Source organism: Mustela erminea, chromosome 5 (genome assembly GCF_009829155.1).
Source record: "Mustela erminea isolate mMusErm1 chromosome 5, mMusErm1.Pri, whole genome shotgun sequence".
NCBI classification, from domain to species: domain Eukaryota; kingdom Metazoa; phylum Chordata; class Mammalia; order Carnivora; family Mustelidae; genus Mustela; species Mustela erminea.
In genome coordinates this window covers 126,801,110-126,816,224 of record NC_045618.1, presented here as the reverse complement: position 1 = coordinate 126,816,224, position 15,115 = coordinate 126,801,110, and the positions used below count along the sequence as shown (strand labels likewise).

The 15,115-nt window shown below is 41.5% G+C and overlaps 1 protein-coding gene across 4 annotated transcripts in view; it reads left to right on the top strand.

Annotated features, from left to right (window-relative positions):
- Positions 1–1,641: 1,641 nt before the first annotated feature.
- TSHR (thyroid stimulating hormone receptor) overlaps positions 1,642–15,115 on the top strand; it is a 163,310-nt gene continuing 149,836 nt past the window's right edge. Inside the window, exons 1-2 of one of the 4 annotated variants that reach the window (XM_032344785.1) lie at positions 1,642–1,990; positions 2,209–2,522. In XM_032344785.1, coding sequence (XP_032200676.1) covers positions 2,353–2,522 — 170 coding nt within the window. In that variant the 5' untranslated portion in view covers positions 1,642–1,990; positions 2,209–2,352. Of the gene's footprint in view, positions 2,523–15,115 lie in introns of all 4 variants that reach the window. The other 3 variants (XM_032344787.1, XM_032344786.1, XM_032344788.1) reach the window with 3 other exon arrangements.

The following is a 15,115-nucleotide window of genomic DNA, read 5'->3' as shown; positions in this document are numbered from 1 at the left end:
ATTGGCATAAATGGTCCATAATATTCTCTTGTCACCCTCTTCGTAACTGTATACTGTTCTAATGTCAACTCTCTCATATCTGAGACCAGTACGTTGTGTCTTTTTTCTTTCTTTCCTGATTAGTACACCTAGAGCTTCTATTTTGATGGGGATGGGAGAGCAGAGAGACAAGCAATATATTAGGAGACTAATGAAAAACAATAACCAGTGTTAAGTGGTTTGGTGATACTGAAAGGAGATAATGTAATGAGGATCTTCAGAGACCCTCCTGAGGCAGTGATATTTAAAGCAGGATTTAAATAATGTGAAGATCTGGGGACAGCTTGTTCAGCATGGAGTTCCAGCGACAACAAATCCCGGAGGTGATAATAAACTTGTCTTATAATAAAGCAGGTCCAGCAAAGTGATGGTAGGGGCTGGACCTTGAAAGGCAGGAATCAGCAACCTTTGGCTTTCAAGTCAAATCCTGACCCGGGTCTGTTTTGGTACAGTCTACAAGCTAAGAGTGGCTTTTATGTTTGTAGAGGGTTGTGTAAAAAAGGGGAGGAGGAGGAGAAAATGCAACAAAGATCGAACGTGGTCTCCAAAGCCTTAAAATATTTATTACATAGTTCTTTACAGAAAAAGCTTACCAGTCCCTACAGTAGGATCTTACTGGTTAGGCTAAAGAATTTGTATATAATTTTCTTTCTTTCTTTTTTGTTTTGGAATTTTTTTTTTTTTTTTTAGGAGAGTATTCCATTGTATGGATGTATCACTGTTCATCTATTACCTAGTCAATGGAATTTTATGTTGTTTCTATTTTGGAGTGATTATTAATAAAAGCTTATAAACTTTGAAATATTTTAAGTGTTCAGTGCAATGAAGTTAAATAAATATATACATCCACTTAACTTTCAGGCTAATTAAAATATAGAGCATTCCCATAACCCCTGTGAGTTCTTTCCTGTCTTTTTTCTTATCAGTCTCACTAATTATTATTTGGATTTCCGAATTATTATTCGTTCTAGGAACATATGAATGGAATCACACAGTATATGAGGAGCTAATATTCTGTTTACTCCAAGGAGAATTTAGTAAACAACTGAAGGCTTCTTTTAAATTTTTTTTTTTAAGATTTTATTTATTTATTTGACAGGGAGATAGAGAGCACAAGTAGGCAGAGCGGCAGGCAGAGGGAGAGGGAGAAGCAGGCTCTCCGCCCAGCAGGGAGCCCAACGTGAGACTGGATCCCAAGACCCCGGGATCATGATCTGAGCCAAAGAGAGCCGCTTAACCGACTTAGCCACCCAGGCGCCCAATTGGAGGCTTCTAAGAGGGAAATTGGGACGATCTGATTTTAAATTGTGTTTTTGGTTACTGCGCAAAGACTGTAAGTAGAAGATAGTGTGCCACTTACGTGTTCTTTTTATTCCCATCTTATGGGGCGGGGGGGGGGGGGATGCTGGGGGAGAGCAGAATATGGCTCAATAAAATTCCTGGGCACACCAGAACTGACTGGCCAGCTTCCAATCCTATGGCAAAGCTGGGATTCAGAGTTCCGATCGGTGCACCCAAGTGTTCCTGCAGTTCCCTGTTCCGCGCAGCAGATGGCCCCAGAGCGCAGTTGCTGACGCGCCTCGCACAGTCCTCGGCTGCCCCGGGAGCCGCGCGCAGCCGGGGGAGTCCGCGCGGCGATTTCTGTGCTTGTGGCGGCTCGCGCCCGGGGTCCTGGTTTGCGCTGAACTGGGCGGGCAGCCAGGACCTGCCCCGGGTGTCGCGCTCCGCTGCGGCCGCGCTCCGGCTGCCCGGCGGGGTACGCCCGTCTCCGACTCCTCGCAGAGGCTTCTTAGGTCGGGAGAAGCCGAAGTTCTGCAGGATCCCCGTCCGCCCTGGGACAGTCCAGTTGCGGGGACCTACTCTGGTTGGAGTGCGTGCACGTGGTCCCGGCAGGCGGTGCCCTCGGGAGGCTCCCCTCGAAAAAAGGTGGACCACTGGGTTTAGAGACAAGGTAGCGTCTAAACTAGGCTTTGGAGCGAACTCCTGGGAGGAGGGCGTGGGGCTGGCTGGAAAGGAGAAGGGACAAGTCGAACTGGTGTTGAGTGTCTGGAACCGACGGAGCGGGCTGCGTGGCTCAGGGCACCGAGAGTGAAGCAATTAGTCTTGTTGGGGTGGACAGTTGCCTAGGGAAACAGAACATTCAAGAGCCACTTCTTTTCCCCTCTCCAGCTTCCTCTTGGGAGCTGAAGTCACAACCCCAGCGAGGCCTCTCTCCTCCCACACTCCCTCTGTCCTTCAGCCTGCGGGAACCTGAGCCGCAGAGGGCCAAGACGATCGTGGAGGATGAAGAAATAGCCTTGGGACCCTTGGAAAATGAGGCCGACGCCCCTGCTGCACCTGGCGCTGCTTCTTGCCCTGCCCAGTACCCTGGCGGGGAAAGGATGTCTGTCTCCCCTCTGCGAGTGCCACCAGGAGGATGACTTCAGAGTCACCTGCAAAGATATCCACCGCATCCCCAGCCTGCCGCCCAGCACGCAGACTCTGTGAGTACCTTGGAGAGAAGAGGGTAGGATCAAGAGGCCAAGGGCAGCTGCAGAAGTGGACAGAACTGCACAGAAAAGCTTTAGAATGGGTGTGTGTGTGTGTGTGTGTGTGTGTGTGTGTGCCTGCGCAACGAGTAAGAACTCAATGGACCAAATTTGGGATTGCTGACACCCTAGTTACTCGTAACACAGGAAAAGGTAAAAAAAAAAAAAAAAAACTTTGGTACAGGATGAAAGTGAGAGTTATTCATTCTAAAGAGCTGCTGTTTTTCACTTTGCCTAGGCCTGGCTGACTCTGACTTGCACTTGAGATGTTAACACTAATATTATGATAATATATATTATATACTAATATATAATGCATATTAATACATATGGCTATTAAGCAACTCAAGAACTGACCTCAATTGAGCTCAAGCAGAAGCTTGTTGAATGAATAAATGAACAAGTGAATCTGCTAGTCTTAGGTTGTCCTTTGTGTGATGGGGAGGCCAGAGACGTCACTCCTTCAGAGATCTCTTTAAAGGGGGCAGAATTTCAAGTCATGGACGGGAAATGGCTCTGACCATGGATAGGAACTTGGAGTCATCCTGTTTATAGTTCCGCCCAATGTTGAGGAGAAAGGATAATGTTGGAGGAAGAGCAATGGACTAGGAGTCCGGACACCTGCATTCTCTTCATCCCTCTCTCACCAACTGTGAAATTAGGTGAGATCATTTATTTGGGAAAACCCAAGATTCTTTCTGGGTAAAAGAGAGGGTTCAATGAGTTGTGTTCTGATGTCTTTGATGCAAGTGAGGGGATCCACTGGATCACGGAGACTTTGAAAACAATGCGGGGGGCAGGGAAGGGGCCCCTGTTCTGGGGAATGAAGTTATTCTGAGATAGAGAAGAAATTGATGAAAAGCGTGGGTGAAAGGCGTGCTGATTTAGACCATGGCCACAGCCATCTGCAACAGTAGCAAAGTGACTTGCAAATCTTTGGGGGGCAGTAGAACTCTTTTGACAAAAGAAAGCTTCTGAGAGAAGTAAAGTATGTAAAGACAACAATTACATTGTGCTTATTCCCGTTCTTAGCACTTTACATGGACTCATCTGTTGACTCCCCTCACAAAATCCAGCCGAGTAGATAATTTTACTATTCTCATTTTGTCGATGGGGAAACTAGGGCATGAAAAGTGAGGCAATTTGTTCAATGTCGTGCAATTTATAATTTGTGGTGCTAAGACTTGAAATAGCGCAGAGCTGCACTCTGAAACCCCCTGCTCTCAGATGAAAGCAGGTCTCACCCAGCTTTCCCCAGTATGGTCATGAGAAAGAAAGAAGAAAGAAAAAAAGAACGAAGAAAAAAAAAAAAAAGAAAAAGAAAGAGAGAGAGGGAGAGAGGGAGGGAGAGAGGAAGGAAGAAGAAAGAAGAGAAAAATGTAAGAACTCAGAAGAATAGGAAGTTAGGGGCAGGAAAGGAAAAAGAACAGAAAGAAGGAGGGAATGGGAAAAGAGAGGATGGAGGGAAGCGGGAGGAAAAAAAGAAGATATCTAGGTTGTAGAGGGCATTTCCTGCTGAAACAAACCAGACCTTTGTCATTAAAAACCTGTTCTGGGTGGTAACCATTTTTCTGAAACTCAATGCTTTATTACTGTGGCCTGTTTTACAAATTATAATGGTGCTGAGAGTATTTTTTTTTCCCCCTAAGCCTTATCTTCTATCCATGTATTATGGTGCTGAAACGTAAACAGATTGTCCCTTTCTGCATCAGCCATACACTTGCCACGTGGTTTGGTAAATGGATGAAAGACAGTTACACTCACTGGAACAGTGTTCTGAACCTTCTTCTCTACTTCCCCCCTCTACAAGGGAGTATGATTCACTCTTATTTTAACAGTGGTTCTGACTAGGTAGGAAGTAAGGGAGAACTGCTATTCCTACTCCCCAGTGGAATATTCTAGAATCTTTGATACACAGGTAGTTTGAAAAAAAAAAAAATTGCTCCTCCTAATGGAGAATTACTGATTTAAGGGAAATTAAGCCAGTAGAATAAAACTAAAAATTTAAATGTTGGCATATAATTACAGATCATATTACCTCAAAACCAAGGATAGCGAGATGGAGCCTCATTCAGAGATTTACCACTTGCTACCTGTGTGCACAAGAGGACCATCCCTTCTCTGAATGAGGAGGAGGATGGGGTTAGACAGTCATTCTGGATTTATATGGATTCTTCCTCAAGAAAGTGCTGCCTTGCTTGTCTTGTCCTTTGACCTACCCACTTTCAGGCTAATGATGGTGGCATTCACTACCTCCTCCCCCTCCCACTCTGTCCAGCTCCAGTGGAGTGATGGTTTGTCCATCACATACTTGTTCCTTCAGAAATGTTTATGAAGGCGCCATTGTGGCTATTGTTCTTTTCAGATTCTGGATTTTGCTTTCATTCCTTGCCTTTTGCATCTGTGACTCTATTTCATGGATCAGCCCAGTTTCTTTTTCCTAAACAAAAGACACTCACTCATCGTCTTCAGAATTTTTGCCCTGTGTTCCATCTGTGTTATTATTCACTTGTTATCTTTAAGTGGTTCACTTCTTTTTTTTTTTTTAAGATTCTTATTTATTTATTTGACAGAGAGAGACCACAAGTAGGCAGAGAGGCAGGCAGAGAGAGAGGAAGGGAAGCAGGCTCCCTGCTGAGCAGAGAGCCAATGATCCCAGGACCCTGGGATCATGACCTGAGCCGAAGGCAGAGGTTTAACCCATTGAGCCCCCCAGGCGCCCTAAGTCATTCACTTCTTTATCTGAAAGAAATATACTTAGAAATTTTATGTCATGACAATAAATGGGAAGTCAGCATGATTTGCTATAAAAAGGAGATAATCCAGAAAGCTAAATATGTTGAAAACACAAATGTAATTATATTCTAGCTCATGACTATTGCCTGTAAACGTTCTAAGCCTGAGGCTGACTTTCTTTCATTAAAAGGGAAGAGTGATAAGTGTTAGAGAAATATTAGGGGCGCCTGGGTGGCCCAGAGAGTTGGGCCACCAACTGGAGCTGAAAGCTCCAGTCATAATCCCGGAGGCCTGGGATTGAGCCCTGCTTCGGGCTCCCTTCTTAGTGTGGAGCCTGCTTATCCCTCTGCCAATCCCTCTGCTTGTGCTCTCTGGCTGTTTCTCTCTCCGTTGAAATAAATAAAATAAATAAAATCTTTAAAAAAAAAAAAAGGTATTATTAACGAGATACCAATTCAACCTGCTATCCTTGATGGTATCAGAATTGAAAAACCATGGAAAAGGGAATCACTTTTTCTCTGTTTGATTCAATATTGTTTCATGCCATGTGGGCATTCCACCTAAAATAATCTCATGTCATACCTGTTTTCCACGCTTAGGGAAATGTGGATTTATCTCATATTTCACAACTGTTTTTCACAATCAGTAGTCATAACCTGAGTAACACTTGATTTCCAACCTAAAGAGAAGCCCTCTGCTTTAGCCCCTACATGCTTGCCAAATACAGCCCAATATTTTGTGTCTTAAAGGTGGTATCACTTCATGCTTGTAGATTCCATGATTTATTCTCTTTTTATCCTCTGTGTGTGTAATGGTTTTGATGGAAAGTAACAGAAAACCCATTCTGTCTGGCTTAAGGAGGGAATAAATGTTCTGAAACAATAACATGTAATTTACAGAATTAGTGTAGATCCAGGCTTTCAAAAGAAGCCAGGGCCCAGGGCAGGCAGGGAGTTGGAGCCAGAGCCAACCATCTGGTTGGAACAATTCCATAGACAACACCACAACTACAAGCCACTGGACATCTGTGGTGCTGGGCACCTTAGTCTGTAGCTGCTGGACTGTCTGTTTGCTGCCCTCCGTAATTTCTCAACTGTTCCTGCCACTTTGAATCACCAGCCAGAAAGTGATATCCTAGATGGGAGCATCTGGTGTCTGCCATAGGTTACCTGCTGTGTCCTAGCTGTGGGGGCAAAGGGGTAGGAGATGGGGAGGTCTCTGTTCCCCGACTTTGGGTGTCTGTAGTGGGAGGTGAAGAACTAGGTCCTTCTAAGAGTACACACCCATACAATGGGGAATTTTCCACTAAAGAGGGACTATATGCCTTCAACATTGTTCATCACTTCCTTCATTCTGCAAATATTTATTAAACACTGGCTATGTCCCAGACACTGTACTAAATGCTCTAGATTTGGTGGAGAATAACATCAACATGTCCCTGTCCTCGGAGATCTTACAATCTAGTGTGGAAGCGGAATATTAATCAAATAATCACATAAACATATAATTAGAATTGTGTTAATATGCTGAGAGTATACTTGGTGGGAATGGGTGTGGGAACGGACTTAAACTTAGGTTCAGGGAAGGTTTTGAGCTTTATCCTGAACCAGTAAGGGACATAGGGAGTAGCAGGTTGGAGTGGAGGGTAAGAAAGTGGTACTCCAGGGGATGGAACTGCTCATTTGAAGAGCTTTGAAGAATTCTCATCTGAACAGTGAAAGAGTTGGATTTATTCATTTGGGACAAAAATATGTTACTACTTTCTTTGTAACACAATACAGGTCAAGGTGAATTCTTATGTCGGTGGGGGCAGCTTTTGTGCCTCACCCCCCCCCAAAGAAAAGAGTTATTGAGGGTAACTTGTTATAAAAACAAATATTTGATTCATTAAAGTAGTAGTGCATGTAAAGACTAGTTCTTTTTTTCAGTTTTCCATGTATGTATTATTTTGTTTGAAATTTAATTAATAAAAATAATTACTTCAAGGAAAATTTTATAATGTAATAATATTTTAATAAATAATTTAAGAAAATAATACATAGTTTAAGTACAGACTTAGTATATTTTTTTAAAACCCTCGAATGTGCTTTCCAAGTACTTAGAAAATTCTAGAAAATCCATTACATTAAGTTTTATAAGTACCAGGAATGCTAAGGTTTTTAGATATCCCAGTGCTGTTTATTGGGGCAAGAGAGTCAAGTGGTAAAGAGTGCTCTTTCTGGAGTGAGATCCTCTTGGTTGAATGCCTTGCTCTACCATTTCCTAAGCATGCTTTTGGGAATGTAGAGAAGGGAAAAATATTTTGCCTTCTATTCTTCTAAATTCTTGGTTAGAGCCCCTGGTGACAACAACAACAACAAGGATTAACAAGAGAAAAGCATACAAATATATTTAGTATAAGTTTTGTGTGGACACAGAATGAGGACTCAGAGGTCCTGATAGAGAAAGGAAGACCCAAAGAAGTGATTCAACCTAAGTGTTTTTATATCAGGTATGATAAAGAGTGGGAAGTCATGAAATAATGTGGTAGGGCAAGAAGAGGGTATAATATAATGTAAGTGTGGAAAACTGGGGGAAACAACAAGTTCTGTCACTTCAGATTCCTCTTGTCTTCCTTTGGTCTTTGAGAGAAGGATGCTCCTTTCCTCTGGGTGTAGGGAAGGGGTATAGGTGTAAGGGAAGTCTCCTTTTCTGTGAAGGTCTTGTGCTCTGCTCTAGGGGAAGGTCAGATAGTCATCTGCACCTACCAGTTCCCAGATTCCTTCACGTTAAACTATTCAGTATGCCAAGGTGCCATTCTAGACTGCATCAGGAACATTACATACTTGCTCTGTACCTCAGTTACTTCATCTGTAAAATAAGGATAATAATAGTATTTGCCTCGTTCAATTGCTGGGATGTATAAATGAGTTAATGGTGTTAAAGGACAATTTTCAAAGAAAGGTAAAATCATGATTCTCCTACAGCAATAAATTGAACACATTAATGATTTTATTTAACTCTAAGTGTTCTAGTTTCCAAAGGTTGCCATGACAGTTGTGGTATTCTGTAGTCTGAAATCAAGGTGCTGACAAGGCTTTGTTAACCTCACACCCTCAAGGAAAGAATCCTTCCTTGTCACTTCCTAGCTTCTGATCACTGCCATCCTTGGTTTTCCTTGGCTTGTAGCGGCATGACTCCAGTCTCTGTGTCTTTACTTACACGGCCTTCTCTGTGTGTCTGTGTTTCCGTGTGTCCTCCCCACTTCCTATAAGGATACCAGTCATTGAGTATAGGGCACACCCTAATCGAGGATGATATCTACTTAACTAATTATACCTACAAAGACCCTATGTCCAAATAAGGTCACATTCTGAGGCCCAGGTGGATGTGAATTGGAGGGGAGACACTATTCAACCCACTATAGTGAAGAAACTGGCAAAATGTTGCAATTAGGTTTAAGAAGAATCCACAAAATGGACATTTATGATGAAGAGTATTGAAGTGAATGTGCTAATGGAGGCAAAAGTAACTTCTTTCATGATCAGAGAGTGAGGTGGAGTCACTTGAAGCTCTACCAGACAGGACAGAATTTGCCATTCTATAGACAAAATTAATTTGCATTGCTATCAATTACCTACAATCTACAGAATTATAAAAGAGCTCCCATAGAATCAGACTCAGAATCTTGGAAGAGTATGCTCTAGTCAATGCATAATTTTCCACTGAAACACAATTTTTTCCTTTATAGTACATATAAAATGCTTAGAAAAGTTACTAGCTGCCAGTAAACACTCCACAAATGAACTCAGTAAAAAATAATTTCCTTTTCAACTTAAATCAGAAGTCAAAATAAATTACTCAGTTATACATTTTGAATTGAAATTGCAAGGCCCATCTATTAGATATTCCAATAGGCCAAGTTTAAATAACAGAAATACTCAAAATACCAAATATATATTGACTGTTCTGTTTATATATATATGTATATATATATTAGACAGGAGGGGAGGGGCAGAGGGATAGGGAGAGAGAGAATCTCCAATAGACTCCCTGCTGAGTGTGGAGCCCAATGCAGGTCTCCATTTCACCACTCTGATATGGTGACCCAAGTGGAAATCAAGAGTCATGGACACTTAACCAACTGAGCCACCCAGGCACCCCTATTGAGTATTCTTAAACTCATCACAATTTAATTACAGGTCTGATTTATATTTTCATTTCTTTTTTTTTTTTTTTTTAATGAAAGGATAATTGTTATATTATATTAGTTTCAGGTATACAACATGATTTGATATTTATTTACATTACAAAACCATCACCACAATAAGCTTAGTTACTACCTGTCACCATACAAAGTTACACTGTTTTCCCCTGAGTATTTTTTTTTTTTATTTCCAGCATAACAGTATTCATTATTTTTGCACCACACCCCGTGCTCCATGCAATCCGTGCCCTCTATAATACCCACCACCTGGTACCCCAACCTCCCACCCCCCGTCCCTTCAAAACCCTCAGATTGTTTTTCAGAGTCCATAGTCTCTCATGGTTCACCTCCCCTTCCAATTTCCCCCAACTCCCTTCTCCACTCTAAGTCCCCATGTCCTCCATGCTATTTGTTATGCTCCACAAATAATTCTACATTTTCCTAAGCCAAAAGATGTTTATTCATTAAGCAAGCTGGGTTCTTACGAACTCTACCATGTACGAACTCCAGTTCTTGATGGTACCATCCATTGGCTTCCTAGGTTCCTTATAGTTAGGATTCCTTATAGTTAGGTTTGCCCTATCTAAAAGGCACTTCCTCTTATAACTGTTATCCAGGTGTAATTAATAGTCTTCCTTTCACTCTCAAAGCTGTCTCAAATTGGAAAATAAATTACTAATAGGTCTTACTAATAGACCATTGAATCCAGAGGCCTATGGGACATGCTGGAACACTCTGAGACTTGTTTATTGTCATCTTAACTGGGAGTCAGTAACTTAAACAGGGGTCTCTTGGTATCACCTCAAAATATGCAACCCCCAATAGGTGGTAGTGAACTTCCTTCAGAGTGTCAGCTGAATTTTGTATTTCCTTGGCTCTCTTAAAATACCTGTGTCTTCCCTTCTGACTTATTCCAGGAGCCACCTAGCAGGTCTCCTGCTTCCACCCTTGCTGGACCTCCACAGGCTAGTCTTCACACAACAGACAGAGAGATCTGTCTGTCAGAGAGATGTATGTCAGGTCATGCCCCTCCTTTACTCAGAACCTTCCAACAGTCTTCCTAGTTATCTTAAGGAAAAAAACCAGAGTATTTACAGAGGTCCCAAAGGCTTTACATGATTCAGACCTTCTTTTTTTTTTTTTTCTTTTCTTTTTCTTTTTTATTACTCTCACTCATAGTTCATCTTTTACTCCATTGGCCTCCTTGCTGTTCCTCATGTTCATCAGGCTTTCCACATTAGATTCTTATCCGTGCCTCAAATCTTATTTTCCCAGATGTCCCCATGGCTAATCTTCTCACCTCCTTTGGGTTTTTGTTCAAATAGTACCTTCTCAATAAGGCTTTCATAATCACTCTATTTCAAGGTTAGCATTCCTGGGGCACCTGGGTGGCTCTGTCAGCTCAGGTCATGATCCCAGGGTCCTAGGCTCAAGACCCACAGCCAGGCTTCCCCAAATCCGGCTCCCCTATCTGTAGAGAGTCTGCTTCTCTCTCTGCCTCTGACCCACCATTGCCTCCGCTACTCATTATATCTCTCAAATAAATAAAGTCTTTAAAAGAATAAAAGAAAAATAAAAATTATCACTTCTGCTTTAAAAAAACAAATCCATAGAGCTTGGCAGCCTTTCATATATGACATAATTTGTTTTTATATTTTGTATTTATCTCTTTCCCCACAGGGCAGGATTTTTATTTTGGTTTGATTTTGTTTGCTTTGTTCATTTATGTATCCTAAATGCCCAGAAAGAGCCTGGCATATGATTAGTTGCCAGTAAATACTTGTTCAATAAATTAATGCATTGATGAGGGTATGAGGCCCTTTTTTTAAATCATTCCATTGGGGGGGCGCCTGGGCGGCTCAGTTGGTTGGACGACTGCCTTCGGCTCAGGTCATGATCCTGGAGTCCCAGGATCGAGTCCCATATCAGGCTCCCAGCTCCATGGGGAGTCTGCTTCTCCCTCTGACGTTCTCCTCGCTCATGTTCTCGCTCACTGTCTCTCTCTCAAATAAGTAAATAAAAAATCTTAAAAAAAAAAAATCATTCCATTGGGTTCTTCAAACCATTTCATTTTTTTTTTTTTCAAAGTCCTTGAGTTTTATTGTCCGGTTAAAGTAGATGAAATTCTACCTTTGTTTAATATTTTTCCTGGCTACCTGAGACACTAGTAAATAAACTACCCTTCAGATTAAGATTCATTAACTGGAAGTTCATGGCCTTCCTTAGCAGTCCATGGTTGTCCTCCTGGAAATATGCGATTAAATGAAAATTTGTAGACAGGTAACTTAGGGCACTGCTGAGACAATCTGTAACTTCCCTAAGATTATTAAAGGTGTCCTTGACAGTCTCCAAATTAAGAAATTATCTTTTGGAATAACTTTACTTTTTTGTGTAAGAAGTATACTTCAGTATTAACTATGACTTAATATTTTTATTTTATTACAAAGAACATTAAAACATATATTTAAAAAAATAAACTGGAACTTCCTGACCTTTGAATGTGATTTTTTTTTCTCCTGAATACAGTACTATGATTACATTTTTATGCCTCACACTGAGCCTGTCCCATGAATAGGCTCTTCTCATAGAAATTCACCAAATGTGCCTATTCTTCAAGTTAGTCATTAAAAAAGAGATTTTGCAAGTGTCTTATGCCTCATATCTCACATTAAATCCTTTCTACCAACCCTACTTCTATTCTCACTGAATCTGTCTGACATGCTTAATTATTCTTTTGCCCTCAATTACTGCAATTAAAAATAATTGAAGGAAATTTTAAGTGTTGGAAAAATGGTTCCATTTGTTCAGGGATACAAATTAGATTTTGAAGTGTTCCATTTTGATGTCAGACTGTACTTACTTTGTTTCATTTCTGTATGATTCCTTAAGAATATGTAGAGTGTTCTAAAAATTTTCAAAGCAAATCCTTTTCTTAGAATTACAAAGCAGGCATTTGTGATTTTTAAAGCATCTTATAAATGTTCTCTGACATGTAGTGACATGTAAATCCAACCTGGATTTTTCTGGTACAACCCTGTTTAAAATATTTTGCCATCAGAACATTCCAGAAATTCAAATATTTTATCATCATTATTTTAACTAAACTTCCCACACCCCTTTTGCACCTGGAAAGGGCTCCTTGTGTCCCAGTTTTTCTTTCAAAAACATGATCTCTGTATTTATATGATACATGAAGCTTTTGGCTAACATTTTCACAAGCATTAGCTTAATTTTACCCACACCCGAGTATTATCGTAATTACTCAACTCCAGAGAGGGATTGAAACTGTCTTTTCTTATTGCCAGCTACTGTCACTTTATATTTTGTTATTTTAATCTTTTTATGAGCTGGGAAACGAGAAGGCTAACTTTAGGGCAAAGATCTGTACATGACAATAAATAAAGGATCTAAAGGGAGGCCACAGATGAGGGGTTCTCCTGTGACAAAGTCTTTGTGGGCTTTGTGGCTGCTCTGTTTCCCTCTCAACACCCTTTCCAATTATTTCTGAGCAGGCAGCCATGATACAGAGATTTGCAATAACAGGAAAGCTTACTCTAGACAGGTGGCGTTTTTATTGTGGTCAGTGTTTGCTCCTTCCTTTCTTCTTCTTTTTTTTTTCTTAACCCATATTTATTGATCACCTAATATATGCAAGTGATATTCTAGGTATTAGGGAGATAAAATACATGACTTGCTTCTAGCAGGGGGAAATAGCCAGCAAAATTAGTAATAAAACATAGAATATCAGATGGTGATAAGTATAATGGACAAAAATAAAGGAAGGGACAGGGAGAAGGAAGGCTGGGCGTTGCCTTTTAGATGGTCAGAGAAGGCCTCATGGAGAAAGTGACATTTGAGGAAAGACCTGAAGGAGCCAGAAACATTAAGCTGGGTTGACATCTGGGGGTCAGGGAAGAAAATTCTGAATAAATGCAAAGACCAACAGTCAGGGGGGACATGGGAGGAGCAAGTTTAAATGAGAGGAGAGAAGTGTGCCTGAAGCAAGAGAGGGTTGTAGGAAATGAGATCAGAGTAGTTATGGGGGACAGAGCATTTTTATTTTGTAGATCATTATAAGGCATTAAAAATACAAATATAATAAATAAATACAAATATATAAGTGTAAAAAGTTATGTTATATATGTATATTTTTTCCCGAGTGAGGTAAGAAGCTATTAAGGATGCTGAGCCCTGCCCCCAAAATTACATGAAACGACCTACATTTTACTAGAAGCACCCAGGCTACTCTTATTTGTTAATGAGGTGAGAAATGACCAGAACTCCATCCAGCTTACTACCAGAGAAGGTGGTGAAAAATGGTTGAGTCCCGGAGTAATGATGAAGGCAAACCCAACAGGATTTCCTCACAGAATGTGTGGAGTCCAAGGGAAAGAAAGGAGCCAGTAATGCTCAGCCTGGATTCTCCAGAAAGCAGAGTGGGTATGGGAATTCTTTCTGGGGACTGTGATTCCAGGGAGCGGAAGGGTAAGTAGGGGAAGTAAAGCAGGGAGGGAAGGAGAGTTTGCTGCTACTAGAGGCAAAGGGTTGCTGATCCCATGGGACCACCTGAGAACGACATACATCTCGGACCCTTCCTCTTTTATCCATGAGTTCTTGTCCACTCTCCCCCACCCCACAGATCAGAGTGGTACCACCACCCTTCCAGGATTCTTGTGCATGGTTGATGGGGTTCTGGATGGTAACAGAAATACCCAGGGTGGAAGGTAAGCAGAGCATAAGGCAGGGCTGAGATGCAGATCTGTCAGTTGCACCTGGATGGAGCTAGTCGACACTCACACAGATCTGGTGGCCTGAGTGTGGCGCGATAGGACAGGTAAGGCTGAGAGTATCTCAAGTGTTATATTAAAAGGTCTCCAATGTAGTTTATCCTTTGAACCAGTCAGATCTTCCCAAGCTTTCCATTATATCTAGCTCTCATGTTAAAATATGATACCTTCTATTTTGTAAAAACAAGATGCCCTTATGTCTTCTCTGAGAAAGAGGGGGGATACAAGTCCGAACTGCCACAGAGCTCCCTCCAAAATGCAAACTTTGCAAAGGCATTAATGCAAGAGGGCCTACATAAGGAAATAAGCTAAAGTCTACTCTGCTGTGGCCGATGCCAAGACTGTAATTGGTGGTCATATCTCCCTTCAACTCCAATTCTAGATTTCTCTTACCCTTGGCTTGACTTTGGCCAGTGATTGCCTAGTGGAAGGACCCAGACTTTCAACTGCAAGTGTTCTAAACCCTTGGTTGCCTTGCCCTTATGAGCTGTAGTTGCCCTCTTTCCCACTCACCATTGTCACTGGCCAAAGAGGAACCGAGAGCCTGGGATGAAATCCCTGGGCTCTAGACATACTCCTCACTGCTGGTGTATGATGGCTGCCCTAGCTTCTCATCGTTCTTTTATTCCTATCGGTACAGACACTCCTTTATTTGCCCTTTGTCTATGGTATCATGAGCCCAAATGACCAGGTACTCATTATAGCATCAGGCTCCCTATGGAGGAAGTAATCTTTCTACCCAGAAACTAGGACCTCTAATATGGTAGGAACAGAGACAAGAAGTTCAGATTCTAAATATAAGTCACTGTGGTGATGGTGAGAAGGGCCAATCCTACCAA